Here is a 14,772-nt window from a genome sequence, read left to right as displayed (position 1 = left end):
GCTGACTTCATGGCCATTAGATTAATAATTAGTGATTAATACTGAAGAAGAACTCAAGACATGTGTCATATGACTATTGACTTAATATTTAGTAAATCACTTATTTAAGATATGTTTATTACCCTTTCTTTTCCACAGTGGTTGGAGAAAAGGAGAAGACAAATAATGCTGTAAATGTTCGAACAAGAGACAACAAAATTCATGGAGAGATTTCTGTAACTTCTGCCATTGATAAGTTGAAGAATCTCAAGAAATCACGTACACTAAATGCTGAGGAAGACTTTTGAAGTTCTTCCTTGTACTTGCTTCTATGTAACCTTGTTTTGACCCCTAAAAATGCATTTTTCTTTATCGCTAGTACTTCTAAGAACTTTTGACTCACTGATGGGCACAGTGAGAAAGGAGACCATAAGTAGCTGATATAAAAAGTTTAGTTCATTAATGTGTCTGAAGAGAATATGAGGACAAGCTTGGGAGATTTTTAATTTCCCAAATGCCTTGAAAGACTTAAGTGGGAAATGTTATTTATTGAAAGAGGGAAATACTAGGATATGAAGATTTGGAGAGGTTATTGCTGAGATTGTGGTTTTCAAAAGATAGACTTCAGATTAAAACCTGCAAAGCTTGTTTAAATATAAGGGAAAATCTTATTTTCTAGGACAATACATCTCAGGTATTTTTATGATTGTTTTACTAAAGTTCACACTGAAACGTTATCTCCGAAATTGGAATCGTCACTTAATTTGTTTTAATTAACCAACAGCCACAAAAGAAGCGACTAGTACTAAATACTGGATTATTGACAAAGGACTCAGAACCTCAAATTCAGTATTGTGGAATCTACTGTTGTTTGCGGTGTAGGTTAAGAGTTGCTGTTTTAATGCTTCTAATTGACAACTGTTCATCTGTAGAAAAAATAAATTCCTAAATAAAAGACAACACACAGTGTTTCCAGTATTTCAGCTATGGGCTTATACCACAGTAAGCTGCTCCCCTAGAGTTAAATTACTTTTTTCATGAGATGACATTCTACTGATTTACAGACTCTGTTAACCTTAAAAATAAAACTGTCCATTATTTTACCAGCAAAAATGGGTTCATTCGGGAATAGCAGATAATTTTAATTTGAGACATGTAAGCTATCACAAAACCATAGACAAGTCTGGAGAACAAAGGAGAGGGGGCTGCTTTTTTATAAAGGGGTCAGGAGGGAGTTTGGAAGGGCTGTTATAAACAAAAAGTCCACTGGAGTAAACTGGGAGTTTAAGTGTAGCGGCTTTTCATTGGCTGGGTTGTGACAGTTTCTCGTTGGCTGGACCGTCCCCAGGCAAAGAGAAAATCTGTCTTCTTTTTGCTGGGGTAATAAAGTATAGGTTCTTCCTGTTGGGAATACAAGGTGCCTCTCTTGGAGTACAATTCTGTAGTCCATTAGGAGTGGTAGGGCATGAGAGCTCCCCCTTCTGGCCTCCTGGCTCCATCTTAAATGAGGTTCCCTTTATTCAGTTTCACAATTCAAAGGGATTTCTGATTTTAACTGAGAGGAACGCCTTACTGCTCAGAACCGAATTGAAATAGCTTTATGCCAGTAGAGAATTTATTTACCAATCAAGAAGTATTTATTGGGTGTTATATGGCTAGATGCTGTGGAATTCAAAATAAATTTAAGACATGCTCTCTCTTCTCAACATCTTTATTATTTAGCATCCTGAACAGTTAGTAAACAAAACTGTATTATGTATCAGACCTGTATAGTACTAAGAGGTGCAAATTGTGTGATGTAATTTTTAAGGTAATATTTATTGAGGTCTTATTGTGTGCCAGACACCATTCGGTATATTCTTTTCATTCATCAGAACTGCTAGTGAAGGAGTGGGGAGTCAGAAGGCCCCCAAAAGAATCTTGTGGCAGGTGGGTGGGAAGGAGGAACGCACGTCAACAACACAGGAGAAAGTATGCTGTGACAAAAATAGGTGCAGTCTGCCATCTGAGCACACAGGGAGCCAGAGGCCCCGGGGGTGCAGCTCCCCTCCCCAAGGCTGGCCTTCTCCAGGGAGGGGCCCATGCTTTGGACCCCCCTTTCACATCCCAGGGTTCTTGTCCCAGTACTTCTGGACCTGAATACTTGCCAGGTATATTTACTGCCCTCTCCCAATCTCAAAGGAACTTTCTGGAGTGTCTTTAAAGAGTTGGCTAGAGGTGAACCCAAAGCTGACCGCAGAGAGATGCTAGCTGGGCACTGGTCAGGTCAGCAACGCAGGAAAGGGTGGCGTCCTTTGAGGCTGCCTGTCACACCTTGGCGTGGGGTGTCACTTCCCCTACTGGGTTTGTGCCAGTTTCTTCATTTGCAAATAAGTACCTTTTCGGTATGCAATCAAATACGTCATCAACACCTTCGCAGAGTACTGAGCAGTTTTTAACCTCTAAACATACATATCCATCCACATAGAGATGATGGCTAACTTCCCCAATCTGCCCGCCTCTGATTGCAGCCACTTCAGGTGTGAATTTCGGTCCCGGTGACACTTCCCGGTCGCTAGCCATGGAAGGAGAAGTGAGCGCCTCGTCCGTGGGGAAATCTGGGAAACCAAACAACCTCACAGGTCGCGGCCACCCCACGTTCACCCCCGCAGCGGGGAGGGCGGCCCGCGAGGTTCTGCAGAACCCACGCGGAGCCGGCCCGCGCCTGCGCCCTGGGCTGCCCGGGGACGCGCCTGCACACGCCCCTACGGCGCGCGCCGGCGCCCCGCCCCTCTGCCTAGTCCCGCCTCGCGGCCCGGAAGTGCGCGCGCCGGGGATATGGAGGCTGCGGCGGTCCCGCTGCGGGCCCTGCGCCGCCTCTGCCGGGTGCTGCTCTTCCTCTTCCAGTTCTATATCTTGTCCGGCGGGGGTGAGTTAAAGGTCGGGGTCCACGCGGGGTCGGGCTGAGCGGTAGCGAGGCCCCCGGGAGCTGCGGGAAGCGTCCGCGCTAGGCCCGCGGGCGGAGGGCGGAGGCTGAGTGCCGGGCGCGGGGCAGCAGGTCTCTGCAGCCGGGTATGGGGGGTCCTGACCGCCCGCTCCGCGGCCGCCCCTCCTCTCAAGAACCCCAGAGCCTCGAGCTCGGCTGATGAGCCCTGGAGCGGGGGACCGAGGGTTGGGGTCTCGGCCGGGGAAGCGGACCTGGAACCCGAGACCACGCTTTGTTCCCTCGTTGCCTATCGATCCACATTGGTGTCGACCCCATTGGCGTTTCTTTGTTTAGTTTTCTGGGCAGTCAAGCTGTGATGTTTTCATGAGCATTTATTGGCCTGGTGTGGACCTTGCGTCTTAACCACACAAACCAAGGTTTTCATATCCCAGGATAACATGTTTCTCTAATTGTAGGATCCTTAAATTTAGAGCAGTCGCAGCCGCTGGCTCAGTCAGTAAAGGATCCGGGCCCAACACGTACTTTCACAGTAGTTCCCAGGGCAGCAGGTACTAGACATTTTCTATTCTAGTAAATGTGTATATTTATATCTAGTGGTTTCTTTCTTCTTTTTTTAGATAAAATAACTTTACAGTTTTTTTTGAAATTTTTATTGTATTTTAGGTTATGTGAACTAAAGACAGATACACAGATGTTTTTCTGTAGACTGTCTTGATATTGCAGTACCAATTCCAGCCTCATCTCTTTTTCCAGTTCCACATTCCTCATTTCTATCTCTTTATTATTTTTCCGCCTCGTTCATCAAGATCACCTTCAACCAGTGCTTCTTTCCCTTCAGAAATTTTCTTTTTCTTCTTAAGCCCCATTCCTGATGTTGGACATTAGAGGCTCCCTCCCAGCACTGTGTGAAATGGAAGGATCACAGACAGATTAAGACTTGGACAGTAGGTCTGGTTGAGCTACTGGGAGCTTGAGCAAATTATTCACCCCTTCAGCATCACTTTCCTCATCTTTAAGGTGGTGAAGTTAGCCTGGCCCTCTAAAGTCGTTTTGGCTTTGTGATTTCTAAGTGTCCAACTTCCAGCCACAAGAGTAATCAGAATAAAAGAAAAGAAAAGTAGAATTGACTACGTAATCCAGTGACTTTAAGTAGGATCAGTTTTAAATGAGTCTTAGTGTGTTTTGCTAAACAGAACCTTTGTCTCTATAGTTCATCCCTTTAAAGTTCCATTATTTCAATGAATTGAACCTGGCAGAGGTATTTTACTGATTGTTATTTGGATGTTAAGACTACTACAAGACAGGAGCATACTTGAATTTAAAACACAAATTATAGAGAAAGCACAAGAATTTTTTATTCTTTTGGATGTTTTTGGAAGTGTCTCTTCCTCCCCCAAGTATACTTGCAAATGAGCCTCTCTTAATTGATAAAAATATATTGTACTCCTGGGAAGGTTGGCTGGGAAAAAAATTATAACCCACCAAACAAGCTATTAATATGGAGAACTATGTTGAACTTTGGTAGTATAAAACTGTAAGTGGTACTAGCAAATTATGGCTTTTTGAAGTACCAGTGTGGAATAATGACAGAGAACATTTTCTATAGTTGGTACCCTGTTGTACTGATTGATTCAGTTGGAGGGTCAGTGTCGTAATTACCAAATCAGTGAATTCAGATAAAAGAATATTGGATTAGAAACAGAGATTTGGGTCGTGGTTCCAGTTTTGTCACTCTGTGATCATGAACAAATCTTACCCTCTCTAAGCCTTAATTTTTCATCTTGTTACAGAGTAGATTTTTTTTGAGGCCCCAGCTTACACCTAGCTTTGTGTATACATTGTATGTACATAAGTACCTTTGGTTTTCATGCTCATTTGGGGGGCAGTAATTAAATTCTTTTTACTTAGCTGTTGAACTCTTGGACCAGGTCACACAGCTTGGTGGCAGAACCTTGCTTTAATTGCAGGTGTCTCTGATTCCAGCCCTGTCATTTTCCATTCCAGTGCAGCATTTCATCGCTGGCAATCGTGTCCCTTACCCTCAGGAAATTGTTTTCTCCTGTGATGCTGATCAATATTATATGAGAATATGCATCTCTCTTAACTTTTCACAGAAAGTACTGATATCCCACCTTATGTGATGAAGTGTCCAAGTAATGGTTTGTGTAGCAGACTTCCTGCAGACTGTGTAGAATGCAAGACAAATTTCTCCTGTGTCTATGGCAAGCCTGTCACCTTTGACTGCACGGTCAAACCTTCCGTCACCTGTGTTGTAAGTACTGCAACTTACTAATTTTAAATGAACTCACTGTAAACCTCAAGTTCTAAGTACAGTTTAGACTTGACTGTGGGGGAAATCCTGAAAGAAAGTGCTCTGCATTCTGCAAGTCATATTTTAGGAACAAAGACGGTGATCAGAAGACTGAAACTTTCCTTTCCAAGTGAGGTTTGGTTGCCAGGGTTCAGATGGCAATTTCTTGACAAACGAAATTGGAGCAACTATCAGACTCCTTACAGAAAGTCAGAAATAGAAAAGGCTCACGTGCACTGTTGCCTATTAGAAATGACCCTATTACAGTCATCACCCCTGTATCCCATCTCCTGATATTTTGACAGACAGGAAGAGGCCTAGGAAGGCTTTCATAGTTGGGTGTTCCATAGAGTGCTCTAGGGATACCTGCTTCCAAGCTGCTTGACTCTGGCTGCCATTAGAATCACTTCTGGAGCCAGCCCCTGGCCTGCTAAACGTGAGCAGGGCAGGGAGACTCAGGTATCTGCATTTTTTAACAAGTGGACCAGGTTAAAATTATTGCACACTCCCTTGTTTGGGGCCACTCTCTGGGTGAGAGGAAGAGTAGAAACGAATAATGAAGTAGTGTTTTACTCTTGGCCCTGCCGTAACTAGCTGTGTGACTTATTAATCTGTCTCTTGTCAAATGAGGGAAATGAGCAGATGGGCCCAGAACAGCTTTTCCTAAAGTGTTTCCGTGGAACCCTACTTTTGGGAAATGGTTGAAGAGGAAGAAACAGATTCCATACCATGTCCTCTCTTGCAGATCTCTTTTGACTTGGCAGTCCTAGCATTTCTGTCACTTGAACAGGGTACCTTCCCCCTTCAATCTTTGGAACTTGGTCTGTGGAGGGCTAGACTGGAAAGTTTCTTACACCCCTGCACTCTTTCTGTAATTTTCCTGATGAAGTCTAGTATCAGAGAGGGAGCAAGGAAGGCTTCTCTTCAAAGGGGAAATAAGATTTTGTGCTCTCAGTGTCTCAGTTTAGTTTTCATAAAACTTAAGTATTGCCGTTTTATATCTTGTATCAGCACACCGGAAAATTGAGCGTACGTGCCAGATAGTGTTCATGACTGCCCTTGAATTATTAGTCTTTGTTGCTGAATCTTAAATACAGTGGTCTCCCTAATTACCTAATGGTGAAACTTACTAATTTGAAGGCTTTGAAAAATGTTCTCTCCACCTGAAACTAACATAACATTGTGTGTCAGCTGTACTCCAATGTAAAAATAAAAAATGTTATAGGTCTGACAGATAGTAGGTACTTCGTGAAAAATGGGGGAACTCTTCCAGAATTAGCCTCCTTTGTGGTTTGCCTCGGCGGCTTTGATGTTCACTCCCAGCACTGGTTACTGGGTGAGACAGGATACTCAGTTTCTTCCTTCTTTAGATGTTTCCAAAATAAACTGTTTCATTTAGTAGGAAATAGCAGAAGATAGGAAAAATAACAAAGGTAGAGAGAAGTTACAAAGCTTAAGGGAAGTTTCTGAACTCCTCGGTCATGGTGCCTGGTGCCGTGCTCAGGCCCTGGCTGAGATGTGTCCTGGGCGGGATTTTTTTCTCTCCTCCTCCTCCAGGAGCTTTCACATCACCTGCCTCCTCCCTTGGCCAGTGACCCTGAGTCCTGTCAAATCACAGGTGCCCCGTCCTCAGGTGTAGGACTTGGAAGTCTGCCCCAAGAGGGTGTGGTCTGTTCTTGAAAGTGGAGAGCAGTAAAAACATGAATTGACTGCCTGCAGACATGGGTCCTGGGACCACTGTTGCCTGGTGAGCCAGGGCAAGTCACGTGTGTTTATTTGTTTTACGAAGATCTGTAGGGTCCCTTCTTGGTAAATAAGTTACCATTTCAGGAAGGAATCCTCCACGACCATCCCCGTGTAAGCGTGCAGATGCTTATTTTCTCTCATCTGCACGTGCATGCACTCAGGTGCCTCCCTGCCCCCTCTTATTTTGAACTTACTGGCCAAAAAATGAACTCCTCTAGTCCTTCTCCAGACATGCTGAATAAGAACTCCCAGGCTAAGGGAATCTCACCTGGATTCTTTTACAGAAATAAATGTAAAAACCGTGCATCCCCTGCCATGTCCTATCACTCCTGCTCCAGTTGATGTCCGCTGGAAGTGTGCTTGTCAGAAATGTTGTTTTGCGTTACTTGGAGAAGCTATCAGACTGCTAGTGTATCTGAAGCAGGTGTAATTTCTTCCGATGGGTTCTGGGCTCTTAGTAATGACAGCTGTTTCACAGAGGGAAAGGTAACATCTTTTTACTATATATAAGCTTTTGAGGGGGTCTGTACTTCTCCGGAGAGAAGATGGATTCAGTCAGTGCTGGGATGCCCGGGTTGCTCTGGGGAGAAAAGTGGAATCCCTCTCTTGTCCAAAATAAATTCAGAGAGATCAGAAATTTAATGTAATAAAATGAAGCCACAAGGTAAGCAGAGAAAGCTTGATTATTATGCTATAATCTCAAAGTAGGAAATATTTTTCTAAATATGAAATAAAACTTAGAAGCCATAAAAGAAAGAATTGATACATTCGACTGCTAAAAATGACCTAAAAAAGCATAAAGGCAAAGGATCAATGGCAAACTAGGAAAAAGTATTTCTCACACCTGTGACAACTAATGCACTAATATCTATAATATGTAAAGATTTCCTAAAAGCCAATGAGAAAAACATGACAGTGCTATAGAAAAATGGTATAAGGACATAAGTAGATGGCTCAGAGGAAAGGAAATACAGATGGGCTTTCAACATATGAGGAAATGTTTAATTTTTCTCATAATTAAAGAAATGTAAATGGATGTATTTTTAAACCTATCAGGCTGGCAAAGAAATAAAAAAGCTTGGTAACACTGAGTGCATGAGGACAGAAGGGACACTCTGTCTTGTTAGTGGGTGGGCAGATTGGTCAGCCTCTTGTAGGCAGTTGTCACATCCGTGAATCTTACAGATGTATATATCTTTTGTCCCAGCAATTCCACGTCTAGGAATTTATCTTACAGATACTGTACGTGGATGCAAATAAATATGCCTAAGGATATTCTTAGCTGCGTTGTTCACCCGGACAGAGATTTAAAACAAGCTTAATGTCCAGGAGAGAACTGTTTATGATTCACTATGAAATGAAATAAATAGCAGCTATTAAAAAGAACTAGGCAGCTCTCAAGATACTTACTGATAGCTACAGAATTCAGTGAAAAGTGAATATCAGTGGGAAAGTTAAATTAAAAAAAAGAAATATATCTGACATAAACACGCTCATGCATAGAATAGATTCCCCGGAAGGCCAGAGACTAAGCAGGGCTTGCTGCTGCGGAGGGCAGTGGCTGCTCATGGCTAGACAGGACCAGCTTACCCCTTGCTCCTGTCTCGTCTGGGAATCTGTACCACATTCGCGGACTACGACGTTTAAAAAACAGTTGATAAGAAGCGTGCATTATCAGTGCATCACTAGAGATACACAGATGTTTCAGACGATACTGCCTAAATCAAATGGTGCCTTCCCCAGTTTTGGATGTTATTCAGAAACCGCAGTTTTGCATTGATCAAAAAAATTAGTAAATTTATACTTCCAGAGGTGATTGACCATTTAAAAATGATTTTGAAAACTATTATATTATAATGTCAAGTGGGGAAAAAAGGATACAAAATGCTTTCAGTATAATTGCACTTACATAAATCTGTATTATAGGAATTAAAAATGAAAGATTAAAAGTAGTTCTCTCTGGAGAGGTTACCGGTTTTTTCCTGTAATTTCCAAAGGTGCAGCACACAACACGTGCTACTCTTCCAAGAGAAAACAAAATAATGGGTTTTTTAAATTGAAGTGAAAAAAATCTAGTCTTAAAAGCTTAGCGCCAACAATGAAAACTTGGCTGAATCTCAACATGTGGCTCTTTCAAAGTTGAGAGTGATTTCCTGGGGCGACATGTTGGTTGATTATGCTTAGTAGAGGTGTGAGCAGCAGTAACAGCCCGGAGGTCCTGGGCCCCGGTGGAGATATTCAGGAGGATTTGAGACTCGGCAGCCAGTCCATGTGTTGTACTTCTAGGAGCGTCAGACTGCGGTTCGGGACCATGGGTCCTGCACATAACTTGCAGCTCAGTGACCTTGAACAGATGTACTCATCTGTCCTTCCAGCTCCCTGTGACTCTGTGGCTTGATAAAATACATTTTCCCTTTTTTCTTTATGTATTACAGAAGTACCCATGCTCAATTATGAAAAATTTAGCCAAGTGAAAGTGGTAAAATAATCTTACCATCCTGGAATAACCTTTGTTATTTTGATGTAAATTTATGTAGGTTTTTTTCCTTAGGCATATATTTTTGGGTGTATATTTTTATGACGAAAGGATCATACTGTGTACGTTTATTTTGCGTACATACTGGTTTGGTACCTATTTTCCTCCCACTTCCTGCTAGTATTATTCACAAGTCTTTTAGGAGTTTTGTGCCTTGTATTTTTATTGACGTATTAACGAACTATTATGATAGATTCATTCTCTGTCCTTTGGCATATAGGATCAAGACTTCAAATCCCAGAAGAACTTCATCATCAACATGACTTGCAGGTTTTGCTGGCAGCTTCCAGAAACTGATTATGAGTGTTCCAATTCCACCAGCTGCATGACGGTGTCCTGTCCCAGGCAGCGTTACACTGCCAACTGCACCGTGAGGGACCACATTCATTGCTTGGGTGAGTTGGAGTTCAAGGAAATTCATGAGCAAAATACTTTTCTTTAAGCTTACATATGGAACTTTAATTAGCAGTTTGAGAATTAAATTTAAATTATTTATTTATTTATTTATTTAAAGAGTTTATTTATTTATTTGAGAGAGAGAGAGCACGAGCAGGGTGAGGGACAGAGGGAAAAGCAGGCTGCCAGTGTGGAACTCGATCCCAGGACTCCGGGATCATGACCTGAGCTGATGGCAGACACTTAACTGACTGAGCCACCCAGGCGCCCATTTATTTATTTATTTATTTTTAAGATTTTTATTTATTTGAGAGAAGGGGAGAGTGAGTGGGGAGGGGCAGAGGCGGAAGGAGAAAGAATCTGAAGCAGACTCTGCACTGAGCATGGAGCCCAATGCAGGGCTCATTCCCACCACCGTGAGATCACAGCCTGAGCCGAAACCAAGAGTCAGACGCTTAACTGACTGAGCCATCCAGGCGCCCTAAATTTAAATTGTTTAATCAGAAACATTTATTAGCACTTTCTAGTTACAGCAAGCCCCATTAATAAACTCAGTGGTGACAGATGGTAGCTACGCTTGTGGCCGGCATAGCATAACATAGTTGTTAAATTACTTCTTGTGTTGTTCACCTGAAACTAATGTAACATTGTGTGTCCACTGAAAGATAAAAAATTAAACTCAGTGAACTAAAAAAAAAAAAATACCCAGAAAATTTGCAATTCTCTTATCTTTTTTTTTTTTTAAGATTTTATTTATTTATTTGAGAGAGAGAATGAGAGAGAGAGAGAGCACATGAGAGAGGGGAGGGTCAGAGGGAGAAGCAGACTCCCTGCTGAGCAGGGAGCCCGATGCGGGACTCGATCCCGGGACTCCAGGATCATGACCTGAGCTGAAGGCAGTCGCTCAACCAACTGAGCCACCCAGGCGCCCCGTGCAATTCTCTTATATTTTAAAATGTAGTATAGGATAACCCAAGAAACAATGTGTAAGGTATAAAGCATAATGTACAGTAATAACGTTTTGCCCAAATTACCGACTAAAGCAGTCGGATGCCATGCCAGCTGGCTGAGTGCTTCTCCTGCACCTGCTTGTCCTCGCTTCTCTCGAGAGCTAACCACCCGTAGATGAATTTTCTTATCATCCCGCTTGCTTTTCTTTACATTTTGTGTCCTTCTATCACATGTAAATAATAAGTTAAAGGATGATAACATTATTCAGTAGTGCCTGTTTTAGACTTACATAAAATAATAGTCTGTTTATGGTCTTGTCCTTCCTCTTTTCCTCTCAACATTATGGCTCTAAGATGATCCATGTGTCTTATTAACTTATTTTTTTTTACTTCTGTATAATAATCCACTGTAAGATTGTGTCATAGTTTCTCTGTTCTATGTATTTGGATTATTTACAGTTTTTTGCTCTCACAGGTTGTGCTATTATTTTTTGCACATACCTACTGGTTGCACGTGTGCAGGGCTGTGTCTAGCAATATACTCTGTAGCATGTATTATTGTCCAAAATGCTTTTAACAGTTTACATTCCCACCATTGGTACGTAACTCTTCTTGATGCACATGATCTCCAATACTTATTATTCATAAATGTTGTCTTTTTTCTTGAAGATTTCCGGGAATTCTTTCATATTTTGGATAATAACCTTTTGGTGTCCCTAAAATCCTTTCCCAGATTTTAACTACCCCTCCGCCCACTTTTGGGGGTATCTTTTGGATAGAGCTTGACTTTTTTTTTAATAAAGCTCATAGCCCTTTTATTTCCTATATTTTCTTTTAAAAGTTGAAGTTTGACCTTTCACATATAGGTCTGTAATCCACCTGGAATTGGTTTTGGTATATGGTGTGAAGTAGATTCAGGTTTACTTTTTATCCCACATGGATAGCTAGTTGTCTCTGGACTCTTCCAGGCCAATCTGTGTGTGCCCTGCGTCCCACAGGAAGTGTTTCTGTGTGCCTGGGCTGGGCTCTGTCTCCTTTCCCCGTTGCTTGATTTATCTGTTTGATAAATAAGACCACACTGTCTTATTTGCCCTAAACTTCATCTAAATCTTGATAGCTTCACATACTTAAAGCTGTAACCCTTACTTAACTGATTTGAACATTAAATGTATGTTTGTAGATGGTAAGGGCTTTCTTTTTACCAGTCACTGTAGCAAACTTTAATTATCGTAGAGAGAGTTGCCTTTTAGATTTTAAATTACAAGGCCACTAGTCTCTGTGTAAGAATATTTTTATACCCCTGTTTCTATGTAGAGTGTTTTCCCTTTTTTTTTTTTTTTTTTTTAGGTAACCGCACTTTTCCAAAGATGCTGTACTGCAACTGGACTGGAGGTTATAAGTGGTCTACTGCTCTGGCCCTGAGGTAAGCTTGGCTACTAGTAAGTAAAGGATGCCATTCGGATTCATTGGGATCAGTGGAATCTTCCATACATTGAGCTCAGCCAAGTTCCTCCTTGACTTAGATTCTTTCACATGTGTTAGGGAGGCCCTAGGAAACGTAGCTGCAGGGAGTTACTTAGACGATCAGACCAGGACCTTCGTGGACATTAATGGCAGGATGTTTGCTTTTCTCCCAAGATGTCTGCACATCCTAGAGATGCCTTACTGAGTTACTATTATAGATCATTAGAACCAGTCAGGGTTTTCCATCCTGAGTGTATGTGAGTCAGTAAAATGGTATATACTATTTGAAATAGATAGGTTTATGATTTGTAGTTTTAATTTTTAGTAACTTCCTCCTTTATTATAAAAACTAACATATACTCCATACTAAAAACAGGAAAAATTGAGATAAAACATTAAAAATCACCTCTAATTCCACCATCCAGAGATAATTATGGACTTATAATTTTAACATAAAAATGTGCTTGAATTTGTTAAAACTTTTCAACAGTTTGGGGGAAAAAATACCAATTCTTACTCCCAGAGGGAAGGGCAGGTGTGATGCCGATTATTCACTAATTAAAAAGTTGGAGCATCTACAGTTGAAGGTTTGGCGCTAGAGCCCAAGACCCTGTGGCCTGTAGCGTGACACGTCAGGGGATTCTCACCTTCGTCACTGTTGAAATTCAGGCCAAATAATTCTTTGCTGTGGGGCGAGCAGGGCGGTTAGCAGCTTCTCTGGACTCTACTTACTAGATGCCGGTAGCACTCCACGGTGTGATAAGCAAAAATGTCTTTAGAGACTGCCAGGTTGCCCCTTGTTGAGCAGCACTGCTTTAGGGTTTGGGCTGGGGAGGGACAGAGCAGAGCCTGCCTGGCGGGAAGGCCCAACTGGAGAGTAAAAGAATAGTCCAAGGTAGAAAATTCGATACAACAAAAATGAGATTTGATAACTGGCCATCATCTTTGTCAGCAGTGGTTCAAATGAAAATGAACAACGGACTTTTTTTTTTTTTTTAAAATAACCTTTTTATTTTGAAATAACTTGAGACAGAAGAGTTATGGAGATCGTTCCTGTACACCTGTCAGCCACTTCCCCCTTGATTGTTCACGTCTTAAGTTACCGTGGTGCATTTTACAACTTGACTTTTAAAAAGTAAGCATCATTTTCTTTTCAGAGCTCAACATAGTTTCTTTCAGAATATTCACTGAATGGGATAATGTCCAGGGTTTGCTTCCCCGTACTCCGGCATGGGGGCAGGGGGGCTACGGATGCAGTAGGGCTGGCCACATGCTGATCAGTGGTGGAGCTGGGTCGGGGCTACTGTTGTCTTCAACTTTCTTTTATGTGTTTGGAAATGTTCCTTAATAAGCTTAAAAGTACAGTGAGAAGTTGTCTGAATATTGTTAGATCTTGGAATTTGAAGGAACCTTAAGAGTCATTTGTTCTTAACACTCCATTTTTGGAGATGAGTGACAGAGTTCAGACGACTTGGATCTGGGACGGCCTCACGACCCCACCTCCCGACTCCGTGTTCGTGTCCTTTCTGTTGGACTGGCTCCCTGCTTTGTTCCCCCGCATGTGCCATTTTCAAGACTAAAAAGCAATGAGATGGATTACTTTTCTTTAAAAGAGGAACCATTAGATTTCAGCACAGCTAAAAATTGTTTGTTTACCTTTGACATTTAAACAGACCTCTTGCCCGTGATTATTTGGTGTCGTGAATTTGGGAAGTAGGCATTGTGTCCTCACAAAGGATTGTGATCATTTGAGGCCCTTTCACACGTGTGACTTCGTGCCGGTATTGAGCCATAGCTGGCTGTGGCTGGAGGGTGACTGATGGACTCGCACCCCATAACCCGTTTGCTCTTGCAGCATCACCCTCGGCGGGTTTGGAGCCGACCGTTTCTACCTGGGCCAGTGGCGGGAAGGCCTTGGCAAGCTCTTCAGCTTCGGCGGCCTGGGAATATGGACGCTGATAGACGTCCTGCTGATCGGCGTTGGCTACGTGGGACCAGCAGATGGCTCTTTGTACATTTAGCTGTGGTTATGTGCTTCAGAGAGGAGCAGTGCTTAGCAGTCTCTTTGCCCGTAGGAATTGATGTGCTGTGAGTAATGTATTTGTATGTTTTTATGTACAGCATCTGTACTTTGCCTGCCTTGATGAAGGTAAAATTATAAAAAATAAATAAAAAACAAACCATGTTTATCTGGAATTTGTTTTCATTTGCCTGAAATTTATTTTTTTCTGTGAAAAAATTTAAACTTACTCATCGCTTTCGGCCTTTTGGCTAAGATCAAGTGTAAAAAATATGAACTTATTTAAACTAGAACAGAAGCTGCAGTGATTGAAAATCTGCGTAATTCCTATGACTTTAGTTTAAGATTAAGTCAGTATGTCACTTGGATCTCCAGCCTTGAAAAGATTTTCAGTTATGTTTGCAGAAAGTGGAACGTGTTTTTATTCTCTCGCTAAAAAAAGTT

General features: G+C 42.0%; 2 protein-coding genes across 4 annotated transcripts in view; both read left to right on the top strand.

Moving 5' to 3' along the window:
* TARS3 (threonyl-tRNA synthetase 3) overlaps positions 1–1,665 on the top strand; it is a 75,613-nt gene extending 73,948 nt beyond the window's left edge. Inside the window, exon 19 of the mRNA XM_032391248.1 lies at positions 139–1,665. Within this exon, the coding sequence (XP_032247139.1) occupies positions 139–287 (149 nt within the window). The 3' untranslated portion in view covers positions 288–1,665. The remainder of the gene's footprint in view (positions 1–138) is intronic.
* A 1,103-nt stretch (positions 1,666–2,768) lies between these two features.
* TM2D3 (TM2 domain containing 3) lies at positions 2,769–14,530 on the top strand. Of its 3 annotated transcripts, none has more exons than XM_032391312.1 (6): positions 2,769–2,887; positions 3,361–3,453; positions 5,020–5,177; positions 9,719–9,893; positions 12,192–12,267; positions 14,164–14,530. In XM_032391312.1, the coding sequence occupies exons 1-6, from the start codon at positions 2,797–2,799 to the stop codon at positions 14,327–14,329; spliced, it is 759 nt and encodes a 252-aa protein (XP_032247203.1). In that variant the 5' UTR covers positions 2,769–2,796; the 3' UTR covers positions 14,330–14,530. The 3 variants fall into 3 exon arrangements, with proteins under 3 accessions (XP_032247203.1, XP_032247204.1, XP_032247206.1); XM_032391313.1 differs by lacking the exon at positions 14,164–14,530 and adding an exon at positions 13,342–14,157; XM_032391315.1 differs by lacking the exon at positions 3,361–3,453.
* Positions 14,531–14,772: the final 242 nt, after the last annotated feature.

This window comes from Phoca vitulina, unplaced genomic scaffold, assembly GCF_004348235.1.
Source record: "Phoca vitulina isolate PV1807 unplaced genomic scaffold, GSC_HSeal_1.0 scaffold61, whole genome shotgun sequence".
NCBI classification, from domain to species: Eukaryota; Metazoa; Chordata; class Mammalia; order Carnivora; family Phocidae; genus Phoca; species Phoca vitulina.
This window is presented reverse-complemented; position numbering and strand designations above follow the sequence as displayed.